The sequence below is a fragment of the Paramormyrops kingsleyae genome, chromosome 14, assembly GCF_048594095.1.
Source record: "Paramormyrops kingsleyae isolate MSU_618 chromosome 14, PKINGS_0.4, whole genome shotgun sequence".
Lineage (NCBI taxonomy): Eukaryota > Metazoa > Chordata > Actinopteri > Osteoglossiformes > Mormyridae > Paramormyrops > Paramormyrops kingsleyae.
In genome coordinates, this window is record NC_132810.1 from 27909560 (window position 1) to 27927341 (window position 17782).

Genomic DNA, 17782 nt, shown 5'->3' on the forward strand with positions numbered 1-17782 from the left:
GCTGCACGAATCAATTCCTTGATTGCACTAAAAATGCAAACCGCAACTCGGCGTGTGAAAGAAATGCTGAGAGAGAGCCGCAAAGTCACTATATGTGTAGACGGATGGAGCAAAAAAGGTTTGACCGCTTCATTTTTGGGTATCTCTGCGTGCTTTTACCATTGGCCTTCGAACCAATCACAGCATGCTTTGCTAAATTTGCATCGCATTTGTCATCCACATAATGGAGAAACAATAGCCAATTGGTCTGCATACTGGAAGTGTTCTGCTAACTGTGCCAAACTATAATTAAAAAAAAACAGATATTAATAAAATGGTTTACCAACACGTATATCAACAGCCATATTAGCTTACTTTATTGACTGCAGAGGAATCTTCTACCAACCCCAGGGGCAGTGACATTCATACTCTGTGGTGGCCATGTGCTTTTCTTTTATACTTTTAAGTTGAATGTTTGGTTCTTTTTTTTGTATCTTAAACCCTTATGTTATTTTTGTTATTCAGAGTTAACCACAGTTAAATGTCAACTGTGCAAACACTAAATGTTGCTGAAATAAATACCTTTCTTTGGTCTGCATACTGGAAGTGTTCTGCTAACTGTGTCAAACTATAATTACTAAAACTAAAACTGAAACTAAATATATAAAAATAAAATAGAAATGAAAACTAAGAAAACCATTAATGAAACAAACTAAAACTAAACTAAAATTCATAGCAAATTTGAAAACGATATTAAAATAAAAACGAATTTAAAAATGCAAAACTATAATAACCTTGATCTACAGTATATAATATAATCAAAAGATTCAGAGAATCTGGAGAAATCTCTGTGTGTAAGGCCTTGTTCACACGGACGTCTGTACCAGGCGTTTTTCTGGTGTTCGTGGTGCCAGGTGAGCGCCGACCATTTTTCTGCTCATTGGAGCAAATCAAAGCGTCCACACGGGTGTTCAGCACCGGCGTTCGGCCGGCTACGCGTTCAGGTGGCGTCAAATAAACGCTGCATGCAACGTTTTCTTGGCGTCAAAATCCCAACGAACGCGAGGAAAACGACGCTGTTGCGCTTAGATGGCGTTCGGTTGGCATTCTGGAGGACAGAATACGTCCCATGATTCTGTACGGCAACTGCGAGAAACCACATTTTACGGAAAATGTGATACTTGTAATATCGGTATTGTACCAGCAGTGAATTAATCAGCTGCTGGTACAATACCGATATTACGAGTAACCCAACCGACGGATCAACTGGTGCTAATATTTTCGCTTAAAATACCAATTTAAAAAGCTCAGTAGGCAATTGGAAATCTGGACATCTGTAAAGTAGGGCTGTCAAAATTAACGGGTTAACGCGGATTAAACCATCATCATGATTAATCTGATTAAAATTAACGCAATTAACCCATCTGCAGCGCAGAATGATTCAAAATCACTGAAATGTCTCTGTCAATCCATTTCGGGTAGTTTTAGTGCGTTCCATTTCCCATCGGAACTTGTATTCCGAGTCGGATTCCGGAGTTTTGAAGTCGGAAGTGACTACATGCGCTCCCGTTTCTCGGACATCCGAGAAATATCTCGGAGCAGCACAGAGGATCAGCACAGAGGAGTTCAGAATCCAAGATGGCTGCACCCTTTATCAACAGAAGGGAAAGTTGTAGTCTTATACTGTTTAAGCACTACTTCTCATTTGTGGCTCATTAAATCGGTCGCACACGCTATACCGTCCAACTTATCTGTGGATGTGTTGCTACGGAGTTTTATATGTAAAGCAAAGCACGTAATGTGTTATCAACTGATATTGCTAACAATGGCAATTAACCGGGCTAGAATTGGACTTCATGATTAGTTGGATTATTTGTCGGATTAGTTGGATTATTTGTCGAACGAAGATAAAGACCATTTAAACTGAGGTACCTTAAATCCGACAAGTTGTCCGGCTAAGCAAAAAATCTTGCTTTTTGATATGGGTCCATGGTATTGCACTTCTGTGGCAGATGGAATGCATCCGACTCATGTTCAAGATGTTCAATAAACATGTTAAATGCATATATATTCCCTTTTTTCTTGAGTCTGTTTGCTCATGCAAAATTAAATGTGATTAATATAGATTAAAAATGAATGATATTTAATCATGATTAATCAAAATTAATCCACAGGAACCCTGTGATTAATATGATAAAAAAAACTCTAATTTTTAATTAATCTGTGATTAATTAACCCTGTGATTAATCTGATTAAAAATTTTCTTAATTTTAATCATTTGACAGCACTACTATAAAGAAAAACTCATTTAACTGATGCGCCGTATCTGCTTTCTCTTTTCAACTGGCTTTACTCATAGGGTTCAACTGTAGTTAATATGAAGTTACAAAAGCTGTAGAAATATTTCAGCATAAAACCATGCGATATAAATAATTATAGTGTTACAGCAATTACGGTCGTAATTATCATTAAGCCTTGCAACCCCGATCAGGATAAGCAGTTGGGAGATTGATAGATGTGTGGATGTAAATAAAATTTACATAAATGCATCTTGGACCTCTAGCTTAAAAATTAGTTTACACACTGCAGCTGATCCCCCCCAAATTTAAGCAATTAATAAACCCCGCTTCTCTTCAATGCCTCAACAATTACGGATGGATTGGAGAGTACAGTATAACTTTGGCTACTTATTACCGGTGCGACATAATACTCAGAAAACGGCGACTGAAACACACACACTGAACCCGAAACAAAAATCACAAAAAAACTGAAAATGAAAGACGCAAATTATGCACGTTTGAAAGTAATTTTTAAACGTAAAACTAGAACTTTACAATGTGATTTCGTCATCTTGTTTAAGTTTCGAAATATATATTAGAAACCTTAAGAGTAATTACTGCCCCCACAGGTAAATACACGAAACTACAGATTGGGCGTCAGGCTGGTGTTAAACAGCGTCAAGCGAACGCCAGTGAAACGCCAATCGAACGCAGCTACAAAACACAGGAAAAACGCGTATGGCGATCAGAGGGCGTTCGTTTCGAACGTCCGTGTGGACGAGGCCTAAGGGACAAGTATTCTGGATGCCCATGATCTTCGGGCCCTTAGGCAGCACTGCCTCACAAATAGGCATGATTCTGCAATGGAAATCACTAAACGGGCTCAGGAACATTTCCAGAAAACGTTACCAGTGAACACAATTCGCTGTGCCATCCAAAGATGCCAGTTAAAACTATCATTCAAAGAAGAAGCTATATTTGAACATGATCCAGAAGTGCTGACGTCCTCTCTGGGCCAAAGCTCATTTAAAATGGACTGTGGCCAAGTGGAAAACTGTTCTGTGGTCAGACAAATCTAAATTCGAAATTCTCTTTGGAAACACCCAGTGTGTTATCGGCACTCAGTTCAAAGACCAGCATCTGATGTATGGGGGTGCATGATTCTGCAATGGAAATCACTAATGGCATGGGCAGCTTGCATATCTGGAAAGGAACCATCATGCTGAAAGGTATATCTAGGTTCTAGAGAAACATATGCTGCCATCCAGACGACATCTCTTTCAGGGAAGACCTTCCATTTTCCAACATGACAATGTCAAACCACACACACTGCATCAATTACAACATAATGAATTTGTAGAAGAAGGGTCCGGGTACTGTACTAGCCTGCCAGTGGTCCAGATCTTTCACTCATTGAGAACATTTGGCGCATCATAAAACGAAAATTACGACACAGAAGCAACTAGAATCCTGTATCTGACGAGAATGGGACAACATTCCTCTCCCAAAACTCGAGCAACTGATCTCCTCAGTCCCCAGACGTTGTTAAAAGAAGAGGGGATGCCACCTAGTGGTAAACATGGCCTTGTCCCAACTTTTTTGAGACGTGTAGTGGTGGGCGGATCGATCCAAGTATCGATAATATCGATAATAATGTTGGTATTGATATTGATCAATACCAGTTCAATGAGATCGATACTTCAGTTTCAATCTCTATCCCGAATGCACTGCGGCTGTCTGTGTTCGCGCTGCTGCTCTCAATTGCCGCTCCCGGCTGTCACGTGACTCAGCGGGCCAGGCTAGCAAACAGGCGCGGGCGGGCGGACACACACTATAATATTTATAATAAAGTATTATAATAGTGGGTGGCTGAGTCATGCTCACAATAATTAAACAGCAGGGATAGTTCGGGATTTAATCATCAGATGGCGTTTATTACACCCGCACTACTACAACGCACACACTGGCATTGCTCACTGCGCACGTCACCCCGTTTACTCCTCATACACACGGTTGGCACACACTGTTGGCGCACGCGCACGCACACACACACACACACACACACACACACACACACACAACAATAAACATTAACCACTATACATGACATAACACACAGCACATTTATAATCACACAAGGGATTACTGAGAACTATTTACAAGCTGGCATCAGTCCAACATGCCCTGCTACCGGCCGGTACCTCCGCGCTGCAGTATTTATTTATATATAAACTTTGCCCAAATTCTGTCCTGGGTTTTACCTAATTAATAATAAAATAAAAAAAAAATCACAAAAACACTTAAAGGTAATGAAAATTAATTCAGTTTTAGCAATTTGATGATGCATCCACCTTAATTAAGAAGTATCGATATCGGTATTGTATCGGTGATACTTTCCCTGTATTTACTTGGTATCGCATCGATACCAAATCTTGTAGCATCGCACACCACTACTGCCATGACATTCAAAATGACCTTATCTTTTCCTTAAAATGATACATTTTCTCAGATTAAACATTTGATGCGTCTTCTGTTTTATGAATAAAATATGGGTTTATGAGATTTCCATATCATTGCATTCTGTTTTTATTCACAATTTGCACAATGTCCCAACTTTTTTGGAATTGGGGTTGTACAATTTCAAGAAGTACTGGATGGATTACCAGGAAATGTGAACGTTAATATTTTTTTTGTTGAGAGAAATAGCTCTACATGCATTAATTTATGTACATTCCACTTATGACAATTTGCAGAAATTTTCCCCACCAAATTAGGTGGTTATTTGCATTTCTTTATATATGTTTTAATGTCCATATGAAAATGTCACATATAGTTTTTATATGTCTAAATATTCATATTCTATATATTCCTGATTAGTAGCATGACCAACATTCTCCAAGACATTACAGTAAGAACTATAACAGATTCATTAATGGCATATACAGAACCCTGAAGAGGCCACAGATTTTTTTTGTGCACAATGTACATTTAAATCATTTACATTTAACAGGCATTTTTATCTAAAAAGACTTACAGTATAGGCATGGGCTACAATTTGTGTACTCCTTGAGATCTACAAGCTCTCCGTTACCTTTTGAGCAGCATTGGTTGAGCTACAGGAGCACTGTTGATGCTATACTAAAATCCTGCTTTAGTTTGACTAATCCTAATACTGTAAAGTGAATTATAAAAATATACTGGACATTAAGTCTTTTGAGAAATGTAGGGATTACAGTTGGTTCCTGCCCTATATAATGCACAACCACTTCATATCGAAAATCAAAATGCTGTCTGGGTTTGAACCAATATTAGTGAGTGTGAGACGAGTACAGACTAGAAAGCTGGACCAAATGACAGGGCTGTCGGGGAATACAATGCTGTCAAATCTAGTTTCAGCTGTTTTATAGTGTGCAGTCTTTACAAACTGCAAATGGTTTTTAAATAAAAAGCTCTCAAGTTAAGACAAAATTGCTGCTGCAAAATGTCCTTTTCCTTTAGTGAGTGGATAGCATTGCATTACAAATCTAAAAGACCAACATGCGTGTCAGTAGGTGTTTTAACCTTATTTACTGAAAGAGCTAAGAGTATGAGAGAAAGGATCTCCCTCTCTCACCTGCTGAAGTCTTTCTCTGTCTCCAGTTCTTCCTCACCATGGCCCAGTCGGAGGAGGTGTCGCTCATCAATATCGAGTGCCATGATCTTCTCAAACAGCTGGTTCAGGGCCTTTAGACAGCAGATAGCACTTATAGATGAGTATGTGTGCGTGACCCCCCACTAATATTAAATTAACCTAAGTAGGGGGTTATTTAATTACTTCATAACGATCAAGCAGACAGGTGATACTGATAAGTGGAGGAAGTTCTGGACACACTGCGCACAATCGGTTCACTAGCGTCAACTTTAAACACCAACATGGATGCTTTTGACGAAGGTTGGGTTAGTTTGCAAACACTACAGACTATTTGCATGTCATTATCATCATAATCAATAATATTAGTAATTATTATTGTTGCTGTTATTACTAATACAATAATATTAAATACTATAATTATAAATAAGAAATTGTGCAAAAGTACAAGGTTTCACTGGAGAACTATGAACATTTTCATGTCCACATACGCTGTGTGGATATGCAAGTGTTGCACTTGTGTGGAGAAGTATGAACCAGCATAGAGACAGACTGACAGACCCAGTGCAGCTGGGTCAAGCAGCAAGATAAAGGTGAAGGTGAAGCATATTTTGCTGAATGGAAACTCCAACAATGCCCACATTCCATCAAGAATTGAAAGGTCCAGCAGCCAAAGGATCAAAAGCCATGATAACATCTCTTATGAAGAGGCCACAGTGACAATGACACCCAATAAAAACCACAAAACTCCCCCACAGAACTGAGTGCGTACCTCAATGTCTCCGCATGACTTAAGATAGAAGTTTATTACAAAAATGCAGTCAGTAGAGATCAAATCTGGGTTTTAACTATTTGACGCCATTTTTGTATCCACCAGAAACTGTGATAACCATAAATTAATGGCAAACTAAATTTGGTACTGTTGGAAATGGCAGCATTGTATTCCACCGACAGTTCTGTCATTTAGTCCGGTTAACTAAGCCTTGCTTGTCTAACACTCACCAACTTGTACAATTTTAAGAAGTACTGCTCCTCCTTGGATTGCCACCTTATCGTGGTGGAGGGGTTTGCGTGCCTCCGTGAACCTGGGGGCTAGGTTGTCGGGGGCAATAGCCCCTGGTAGGGTCTCCCAAGGCAAAAAGGTCCCAGGGGAGGGGCCAGACAAAGAGAAATCCAAAAGAACCCCATGAAAAAGTATAAAAACAAAGTCCCGTTTCCCTCGCCCGGACTAGGGTCACCGGGGCCCCACCCTGGAGCCAGGCCTGGGGGAGGGGCCCGTTGGCGAGCGCCTGGTGGCCGGGCCTTGGCCCGTGGGGCCCGGCCGGGCACAGCCCGAAAGAGGCACGCGGGACTGTCCCCAGGTGGGCCCACCACCCGCAAGGGGAGTGTCAGGGGTTCGGTGCTTTGTGGATCGGGTGGCAGCCAAGGGAGGCCCTGGCGGTCCGATCCCTGGCTGACAAAACTGGCTTTCGGGACATGGAATGTCACCTCTCTGGTGGGGAAGGAGCCTGAGCTTCTGCGTGAGGTTGAGAGGTATCGACTAGATATAGTCGGGCTCACCTCAACGCATAGCTTGGGTTCTGGAACCAATCTCCTGGAGAGGGGCTGGACGCTCTTTTACTCTGGAGTTGCGGCTGGTGAGCGACGCCGGGCTGGGGTGGGGCTATTGGTGGCCCCACAGCTCGGTGCATTAACATCGGAGTTTACCCCGGTGAATGAGAGGGCTGTTTCCCTGCGCCTTCGGGTCGGGGATAGGTCTCTGTCATCTGCGCTTATGCGCCGAATGTCAGTTCGGAGTACCTGGCCTTCTTGGATTCCCTTAGCGGTATGCTATTTGGCGCGCCGCGGGGGGATTCCATCGTTTTGCTGGGGGACTTCAACGCTCACGTGGGCAATGACAGTGTGACCTGGAAGGGGGTGATTGGGAGGAACGGCCTCCCTGATCTGAATCCGAGTGGTGTTCTGTTATTGGACTTCTGTGCAATGCATGGTTTTGTCCATAACGAACACCATGTTCGAGCATAAGGGTGTCCATAAGTGGACATGGTACGAACATGCCCGGGGCTACAGGTCGATGATCGATTTTATCACCTGGTGATGAGTTGGCTCAGGTGGCGGGGGAGGAAGCCGGTCAGACCTGGTAGGCCCAAGCGCATAGTGAGGGTCTGCTAGGAACGTCTAGCAGAGGCTCCTGTTCGCGGGAGCTTTAACTCGTGCCTCCGGCAGAATTCCGACTGCATGCCGGGGGAGGCAGGGGACATTGAGTCCGAATGGACACTGTTCCGGACCTCCATTGTGGAAGCGGCCGTACGGAGCTGTGGCTGCAGGGTGGTCGGTGCCTGTCGTGGCGGTAACCCCCGTACCCGATGGTGGACACCAGAGGTGAGGGGGGCTGTGAAGCTGAAGGAGGAGGCTTACCGGGAATTATTAGCCCGGGGGTCTCCGGAGGCAGCTGATGGGTACCGGCGGGCCAGGCGGAACGCGGCTCGGGCGGTCGCAGAAGCAAAAACCCGGGCGTGGGAGTTCGGTGAGCCCATGGAAAGGAGTATCCGGAGTATCAAGAGGGGGAAGCAGCTCCTGGTTCCTACTATTTATAGTGGGGGGGGGGGGGGGGGGGGGGGGGGCTGTTGACCTCACCTGGGGACATCATCCGGAGGTGGAAGGAATACTTTGAGGACCTCCTCAACCCTGCCTCAGATACATCTACGCATACTGCCTTTGAGACATCTGAGGGCACAGAGTCCGAGGGTGCTTGGGGGGGGGCTTGCCCATCACTGAGGCTGAGGTGGCCGCGGCGGTTAAACAACTCCGTGGTGGCCGGGCCCCGGGGGTGGACAAGGTCCGCCCGGAGTACCTGAAGGCTCTAGATGTTGTGGGGCTGTCGTGGCTGACACGCCTTCTCAACAGTGCATGGAGGTCAGGGACAGTGCCGCTGGATTGGCAGACCGGGGTGGTGGTTCCCTTATTTAAGAAAGGGGACCGGAGGGTGTGTTCCAACTATAGGGGGATCACACTTCTCAGCCTCCCTGGGAAGGTCTATTCCAGGGTACTGGAGAGGAGGGTGAGATCGATAGTCGAATTTCGGATTCAGGAGGAACAATGCGGTTTTCGTCCTGGTCGTGGAACACTGGACCAGCTTTATACCCTTGCAAGGGTACTGGAGGGGGCCTGGGAGTTTGCCTATCCAGTCTACATGTATTTTGTGGATTTGGAAAAGGCTTACGACCGGGTTCCCCGAGGTGCTCTGTGGGGGGTGCTTCGAGAGTATGGGGTTCGGGGTCCACTGTTGTGGGCGATCCGGTCCCTGTACGAACGGAGCAGAAGCTTGGTCCGCATTGCCGGCAATAAGTCGGACGTGTTCCAGGTGCGTGTTGGGCTCCGCCAGGGCTGCCCTTTGTCATCGGTCCTGTTTATCATATTTATGGACAGGATTTCTAGGCGCAGCCAAGGCGTCGAGGGTGTCCAGTTTGGTGACCTCAGGATTGCCTCGCTGCTTTTTGCAGACGATGTCGTCCTGTTGGCTTCATCTGCTGGGGATCTCCAGCAGGCACTGGGGCGGTTCACAGCCGAGTGCGAAGCGGCAGGGATGAGGATTAGCACCTCCAAGTCCGAGACCATGGTTCTCAGCCGGAAACGGGTGGTTTGCCCTCTTCGGGTCGGGGAAGACGTACTGCCTCAAGTGGAGGAGTTTAAGTATCTCGGGGTATTGTTCACGAGCGAGGGTAGGCGAGATCGGGAGCTGGATAGACGGATCGGAGCGGTGTCTGCAGTTCTGCAGGCGCTTAACCGGTCCGTCGTGGCTAAGAAAGAACTGAGCCAAAAAGCCAAGCTCTCGATCTATTGGTCCATCTTTGTCCCTACCCTCACCTATGGTCATGAGCTATAGGTAATGACCAAAAGAACGAGATCGCGAATACAAGCGGCCGAAATGAGGTTTCTCCGCAGGGTGTCTGGGCTCTCCCTTAGGGATAGGGTGAGAAGTTCGGATATCCGGGAGGGCCTCAGAGTAGAACCGCTGCTTCTTCACGTCGAAAGGAGCCAGTTGAGGTGGTTTGGACATCTGGTGCGGATGCCACCTGGCCGGCTACCCGGGGAGGTTTTCCGTGCATGTTTTCCGTGCATGTCCTACAGGGAGGAGGCCCCGAGGCAGGCCCAGGACTCGCTGGAGGGATTATATCTCTCGGCTGGCCTGGGAACGCCTCGGTGTCCCCCCCGAGGAGCTGGTGGGGTTAGCTGGGGAGAGGGAGGTCTGGGTGCCTCTACTGAAGCTGCTACCCCCGCGACCCGAACCCCGGACAAGCGGCAGATGATGGATGGATAAATTACCAGGAAAGGTGAAAGTGAAATGTGTTTTTGTTGAGATGTGTAGGTCTACATGCATTCATTTATGTACATTCCACTTATATGACAATTTGCATAAACTTGTTCCCTTTTATTTTTTGTGTGCATTTAACTCATTTACATTTAACTGGCAATTTTATCCAAAAAAGACTTGCATAAAGTACTTATGGTAGGAACACAGTTTGAAACGTGGCATCTCTAAGTGAGAAAACAGGGTGAAAGGCAAGGGGAGAGACACGTACTATGGCCAGTTCACATATCCATAAGTTACGGACTATGGGAGGAAATGGCACAAATGAAATGAACACAAAAAATGCACTGACACAAGCAGAGTCAGAATTCCTATAATGTGAGGCCACAATGACCCACAGTGCCACCAGCAGCGTCTGATTAATGTGCATGTAACACAGAATGATTTGCTTTCTCCTTAATCTTCATGTAGGTACCTGATTAGAGTGTGTCACAATCAGAGTTCTCTGCTCAGGGAAGTTGTGATAAAGGTTGGAGATTATCTGCACAGCCACATCAGTTTTCCCTGTACCCGGAGGGCCCACAACCTGGAAGAGAGGTTCGGTTGATGAATCCTCTGAAGGTACATGTTACTATAACAGACCAATACTATAACAGACTCACCATTGTGAGGCCAGGCTGCATGCCTGCCCGCACTGCTTCAATCTGTGTGGGTGTGAAGCGGATGGTGTTTCTGTTGACATTAAAAAAAAAAAAAAAAAGTTAACATGGATATCAGCAGATGTTTTACCTTTATTTACTCAAAAAACTAAGACGTTTTTTAGTTAATTCACACACCTAAAAAGTAAACACCATAGTTGTTGTGGTGCTGTCATGAACTGAAATTTTGAGGATATGTAAAAGCACATTTATATCGTATTTAGTTATTTAGCAGATGCTTTTATCCAAAGCAATGAACAAATGAGAAAGCAGGGTCAGATCCTGAAGAAACGGGGGTCAAGGGCCCTGCTTAAGGGCCCAACAGTGACATCACGCTGCCGATCATACAATTTTAACCAGAGACCTTCTGATCACAAGGACAGTGTCTTACCTTACAGGGACATACATCCCATAATTCATGAATTGTAATTATCAGAAGGAAAAGACTGGTTCACCTTCTCGGCTGGTTATAGGGATAGGGCCCCCTGTTGGGAATGACGTGAGGCTCCACCAGTAGTGTGTCATCATCGCCAGCCTCCTCTTCACCTTCCTCCTCAGCCTTCCGCTTTCTCCCTTTCACGTCCTTTACTGGGAACTTGATTCTGGATTAAGTGGTGTACAGGCAGTCTATGTGAAACATACTTTCAACATTATTCAAATGTTCTGCATGATAAGTGACAAGTTTTTTGCTCGTGTGATGCAGATTAGCATTGTGTATACTAGTGCTGGGCAGTATACCAGTTCATACCGAAATATGTTTTTTATTATTATGATATGAAATTTTCTTATACCACAATACCAGTTTAAATAGCCTACACAACGTTCGGAAAGTGGTGCAGCTGGAAACTCTTTAAGGGGTGACCATTTTCACTGCTGCACCGCTAAAAATGTACCGCGAAAGATCAGAAATGAAAGATATAGCTGACGCTGGAGTTGAAAATGAGACACTGGGGTTGTCAAAAATCGATTCTCAGATACTAGTCGATATTAAAAATTAGTATCTGATTAGATACTCATTTTCACCATTATCGATACCTACGTTGCGGTTTTCACCTCATTCGCCACACTTCACACAGCACCACTAGAGTGCAGGCGCACGTACATACAGTCACTAACAAAAGTCTTGTCACATAAGGACATAGTAACTTAAAAAGGCATATAACTTTATTTATAATCAATCAATTGTTACGATAAATTGATCAATTTAATGCCAAGGACTTTCACATTAATAACTGGGTGCAAAATGAAAGTCAAAAAGTGTCCTGATGTTCACAGCTTGTTAAAGTCCATAACACCTGTTTTTGCAAGGACAAAAGTCTTGTCATATCTTTTAATGATTCAACCAATCACAGATTTGAGGTTCTCCTGTGACAAATACTGTAATTAACATAATCCCAGGTGTGTATAAAAAGATCCCCAGCAAACCAGACCTTCACTTGAAGTGCAACCTGACTTCTGACAACATGCCAAAGATTCAACCACAGACCAAGTCTGCTAAGGTGTCAGACGTCATTAATGTATCCAAACATCAAGTGGAGAGGATTAAAAAAAAGATATGAAGAAACTGGTGATGTTCATGTCAAGCCCAGGTCAGGCAGACCACGTAAGACAACTCTTCGAGAGGACCGTTTGTTGCTTCGAAAGTCCAGGGCCAACCCTTTTTCAACTGCAGTAGAGCAACATCAGAACTGGTCACCAGAAACCGCCGTGTCTACAAGAACAGTTTCTCGAATTCTCGCACGCAGTGGTCTCCATGGCCGAATTAGTGCACAGAAACCAGCATTAATGAGAACACAACAAAAAAACCGTGTTGAATTTGCCAAGGCCCACAGCTTGCAGCAAAGATGGACAGTGGCAAAGTGGCAGAAGGTTGATTTTTCCGATGAATCATCCATTGAACTGCATACCAAATGCTGCAAATACTGTAGATCTGTTGGAACCCGCATGGACCCAAGATTCACCCAGAAAACAGTCAAGTTTGGTGGAGGAAAAATGGTTTGGGGTTACATCCAGTATGGGGATGTTCGAGAGATCTACAGAATGGATGGCAGCATCAACAGCCTGAAGTATCAAGACATTCTTGCTGCCCATTACATTCCAAACCATAGGAGGGGGCAAATTCTGCAGCAGGATGGCGCTCCTTATACTTCAGCCTCCACATTGAAGTTCCTGAAACTGACGAGGATCAAGGTGCTCCAGGATAGGCCAGCCCAGTCACCAGACATGAACATTATTCAGCATGTCTGGGGTAGGATGAAGGAGAAGGCTTGGAAGACAAAACCAAAGAATCTAGACCAACTCTGGGAGTCCTGCAAGACTGCTTTCTTTGCCATTCCAGATGACTTCATCAACAAGTTATTTCAGTCATTGCCAAGACGTATGGATGCCGTCCTCCAAGCTCATGGAAGTCATACATGTTATTAATTCTTTCTTCCAAGGCATCATGACTTTATGTTCTGATGTTATTGTAGCATGTTTGTGTATTCTAAATAAAGTATATGTATAATTTCTACATTATTTTTGTATATGACAAGACTTTTGTCCAGGCAAAAGTTGACCTTTCTGTCCTAATTACATGACAAAACTCAATGAATGATGAAAAACTTTATTTTGGTATAATAAGCATAATCTAGAGGGCTTTGCCTTTCTTATAAGCCATTTCTGATTCCAACTGATTAACTACAGGTCAAGTTATTATTTGTTGTTCCTACAACTTGGTTAAGTGACAAGACTTTTGTCAGGCACTGTACACATTCAAGAGGAGGGGAGGAACTGCAGAATAGCCACTGAACACATTTGCGCTGGTTAACACACACACCGAGTTGGCAGAACATGACATATAATGCAGTTGAAGGCACTTCGCAAGTCGCTTTAGTAAAAAATAAATAAATAAATAAATAAAAACACAAAAGTGCCATTTGGAAGTATTTTGCAGATGAGCATGGAAAGGCTAAGGATGTCGATAAGCCTCTATGCAAACAGTGCTACATAGCTGTGGGGACAAAGTCAAGTAGCACGTCAAACTTGGTGAAGCATCTTAAAGACAGACATCCTGGTCTTTAAGAGAAATTTCACAAGGTCAGTAAAGCTCGCGTTCCAGCAACATGAACTAATAAACATTTATTAAAAATGTTACCTTGGCCGGCGCACACCTTAACATTAGCCGTTTATCTATAAGTACAACAAACACGTTAGCCGTATGTGATCATTAAAGCAGATGGCTAATAATAAAATAATAGTTAATGTGGGAACAATGCAGAAACGTAAAACAAAAATGTGTCCTGCAACATCCTGTAAAATGTGGTAAACACTAAGTCATACCTTTAAAAAAAAATGCCGTCGTATACAGTGAAATCGATATAACTTTGAAAAATACCGTGATATAAATTTTGGTCATACGGCCCAGCTCTAGTGGATACATACATTTACTTCACATGTCTTCTGTTTCTGTCACAGCATTATTCACCTCATTTAATTACAGAGTAACTTCATATGTCCCGCTTAACTTAAAAAAACCTGGGACAGGATATCCAGCACTGTGCACATAGCCACATACAACACACATAGCCACATACAACACACATACCAGTTTGTCCATGTAAACAATGAGTCATCCATAGCCACTAAAGTAAGATATGGTGTCCCGCAGGGATCAGTGCTGGGCCCCCTACTGTTCAATCTATATATGCTACCGCTTGGTAACATAATTAGAAATTACAGTGTTAATTTTCATTGTTATGCTGATGATACACAATTGTATATATCTGTTAAACCTAGTGACGCATCCCAGCTCTCTTCTTTAGCCGACTGTCTGCTAGACATCCGTTGTTGGATGGCAAGGAATTTCCTCATGTTAAATACTGAAAAAACTGAGGTTCTTTTAAATCGGTCCTAAGGAGGCCCGCAATAAGTTTGTAAACCCCAACCCTAGCGGCCTCCCTACTCAATTTAAAACAGTGGTCAGAAATCTTGGTGTCCTGGTAGACTCCGACCTCTGCTTCAGTGCTCACATAAATAGCATTACCAGTACGGCATTTTATCATCTACGGAACATAGCCAAGCTTCGGAAGTTGCTGTCCTTTCAAGATGCAGAAAAACTAATACATGCCTTTATAACTTCTAGATTGGACTACTGCAATGCCCTCCTTTCGGGTTGTCCATCTGGATCCCTACATAAACTTCAGTTAGTACAAAATGCAGCTGCCAGAGTTCTAACAAAAACTAAAAAATTTGATCACATTAGCCCTATCCTGTCTTCCCTGCACTGGCTACCGGTCAAGTTTAGGATTGACTACAAATTATTACTATTGACTTACAAAACTCTGAATGGCCTTGCACCACAATATCTCAATGATCTTCTGGTCCCTTACAACCCTTCTCGCCTGCTTCATTCACAAGGAGCAGGATATCTATTAGTTCCTAAAGTAGACAGGGCATTCTCTTACAGAGCTCCGCAGCTGTGGAATGGTCTCCCGGCGGATGTGCGGGATTCAGGCACACTCTCGCTTTTCAAGTCTAGATTAAAAACGCACTTGTATAGCTTAGCGTATAGGAAACCTAGTTCTGGTTCCAGCTAGTCCCTCACTCCCAGTCAGACTAACAGTATGAGGTGATGAGCTGGGTGGGGATCGGTGTCATTGGCTTTGGATAAACTGAGGCGTCAGTGCTGTCACTCTAGCTTTACACTAGAGTGCTGATGTTCAGGGAGTCCCCATGCCTGTGTTCCCGCCTGTCTCTCCCTCTTTCTCATGCTGCTATACTCAGATCTGCCGGAGCCTAGACGAATATTGCACTCGATCATTTTGCTTGCACTGCCTCTGGTTTCCTCAACTCTGGCTAATACACAATTATTCTTACTTCCTCCCTCACCCCTTCTGGGGTGTGCTCCCTGGAGCACAATGTCGTTGAAGAGTTTATGCCTCTGCGGCCTGCAAGACAACTACCTCCACCTCCGGCAACTACCCTCCAACCTGCCTGCCCTTGGCTCAACACGATGCCTCGCCATCCATCCTGCGGCTGTGTGTATTAATCCTGCCATCGTGCATCAAGCACCACGTGCCTGCACCGGTCGGCCGCTGCGTTGAGACATATATTTCAACCCCTGTATTAGCTTAGTCATTTCATCTTGTTTGTTTGACTCATCTGCCAGCCCCTGGAGGATGGGCTCCCCCCTTTGGGTCTGGTTCTTCCCAAGATTTCTTCCTCTTAGGGAGTTTTTCCTTGCCACCGTTGCCTTTGGCTTACTCAATGGGGGGTCCTTACGAGGCAGAAATGTAAAGCGCATTGAGACAATGTAATGTTGTGATAATGCACTATATAAATAAAATTGAATTGAATTGAACATAGAAGCAATTTAGTCAGTTATTCTAAGCGCATATGAACTACAGGAAGAAACCTGCAAAATGGGGAAAAACATATGCAATCTTCACACACAGAGTAGAGGCTGAATGCCAACCCTAAACCAGATTTACACAAATAAGAATTACTCCTTGCATGCACTGAAATATTACCCGACACTAAATTACACAGTAATTAAGTGATTAGGTTATAGAACTTTGATATATATTGTTGAATTGAGCAATAAACTAAATAGCCAATATTATTAGTGCGGCATAACTGTTTAGTGTTAACTTAATTCCCTACATTCTATTTTTTGGCACAGGCACGAGCCTAACAGCTGCTTGTTATGGCTGCTCTGAGTTTGCTGCGTTTGTTACGCTTTACCTACTTATTTTTGGCTTGGGTTAGTTTTTATTTTTAAATATCTTGTTGAGGAAGTGATGGCCTTTTTAACCAATGGAGTTTTTATATTTGTGTAGTTAGTGGATGTGTGGATAATACCATCATCTACCTACTGCACCATGCCTACTTTTACCTGGACAAGCCAGGAGATACTGTGAGGATCATGTTTTTTGATTTCTCCAGTACCTCCAATACTGTCCTGTTTGGTAGTACCATCCCTTCTGAGTCATCACATTGTACAACCAGTAATCAGACTGTACAAACAGTAAACCACTTTGAGAACTTGCCATGTTGCCAATTTCTATAAATATCTATCTTTGCGAATCTGCTATCTCAGCAAATTTGTATTTTGTCCACACAGTACTATACCTATTTTCATGTTTACCAACTCATTGCCATTTTCACACCAGAGCATGTGAGCGGAGTAGAGCGGTGAGAATTTCCGCTCCTTGCGCACGAGGCTGTTGGCTCCGCCCACTCCTCCGCTCTAATTCCCCGCTCCACTCAACACCGCTCCTCGCTCCACTAAAATTTCCTCCCACTCCAGTCAAATCACTAAACGCTCGCTCCAATTTAAGAGGGACAAATAATCTGCATGCCTAACAAATGTCACCTTAAACCAAAGCCTTATATCAAAGAAATATGAGCAATGGCAACATTGTCACTCAGAACAGAAAATATTTATTTTAAAACATATAGGCAACAATGGACAGGTTTGGCAATGGCATTCCACACAAAAATAGGCTTAAAAATAAAGGAATCAGTGGGCTTAATAGCCTGCTAAGCATCCACGTTTTAAATTTCTCAATTTTTTTCTGTTGATGCTGCTGCGGCGTCTCTATAAAATGAAATTTCATTGACAGCATTACGTGAAATTAAAAAATCCGATCAGACCTACTTTGAATGACAGAACTCATTTATTTGATTACCAATATTTACTTTATAGGCTTTTATACTTTTATTTACTTTGTAGACTTGATATGCTACAACCATATAAAACTTGCTCACGTTTTGCTCTGGCTTCCGCCTGTTTGCGTAGCACACTCTCATGTTTCTGAGAAAAGCGATTCCGAAGTGAATATTTACTCGCTGAAACAGTTTCACCACATTGTTGTTCTTGCTCAACATTGTCATCTATACGTTT

The 17782-nt window shown here is 43.6% G+C and overlaps 1 protein-coding gene across 4 annotated transcripts in view; it reads right to left on the bottom strand.

Moving 5' to 3' along the window:
- aqr (aquarius intron-binding spliceosomal factor) overlaps window positions 1–17782 on the bottom strand; it is a 72884-nt gene that overhangs the window by 23402 nt on the left and 31700 nt on the right. For all 4 annotated transcript variants that reach the window (XM_072698937.1, XM_072698936.1, XM_072698935.1 and 1 more), the window contains exons 22-25: window positions 11352–11498; window positions 10861–10930; window positions 10674–10784; window positions 5872–5981 (exon numbers count right to left, since the gene is read on the bottom strand). In XM_072698937.1, coding sequence (XP_072555038.1) covers window positions 5872–5981; window positions 10674–10784; window positions 10861–10930; window positions 11352–11498 — 438 coding nt within the window. The remainder of the gene's footprint in view (window positions 1–5871; window positions 5982–10673; window positions 10785–10860; window positions 10931–11351; window positions 11499–17782) is intronic.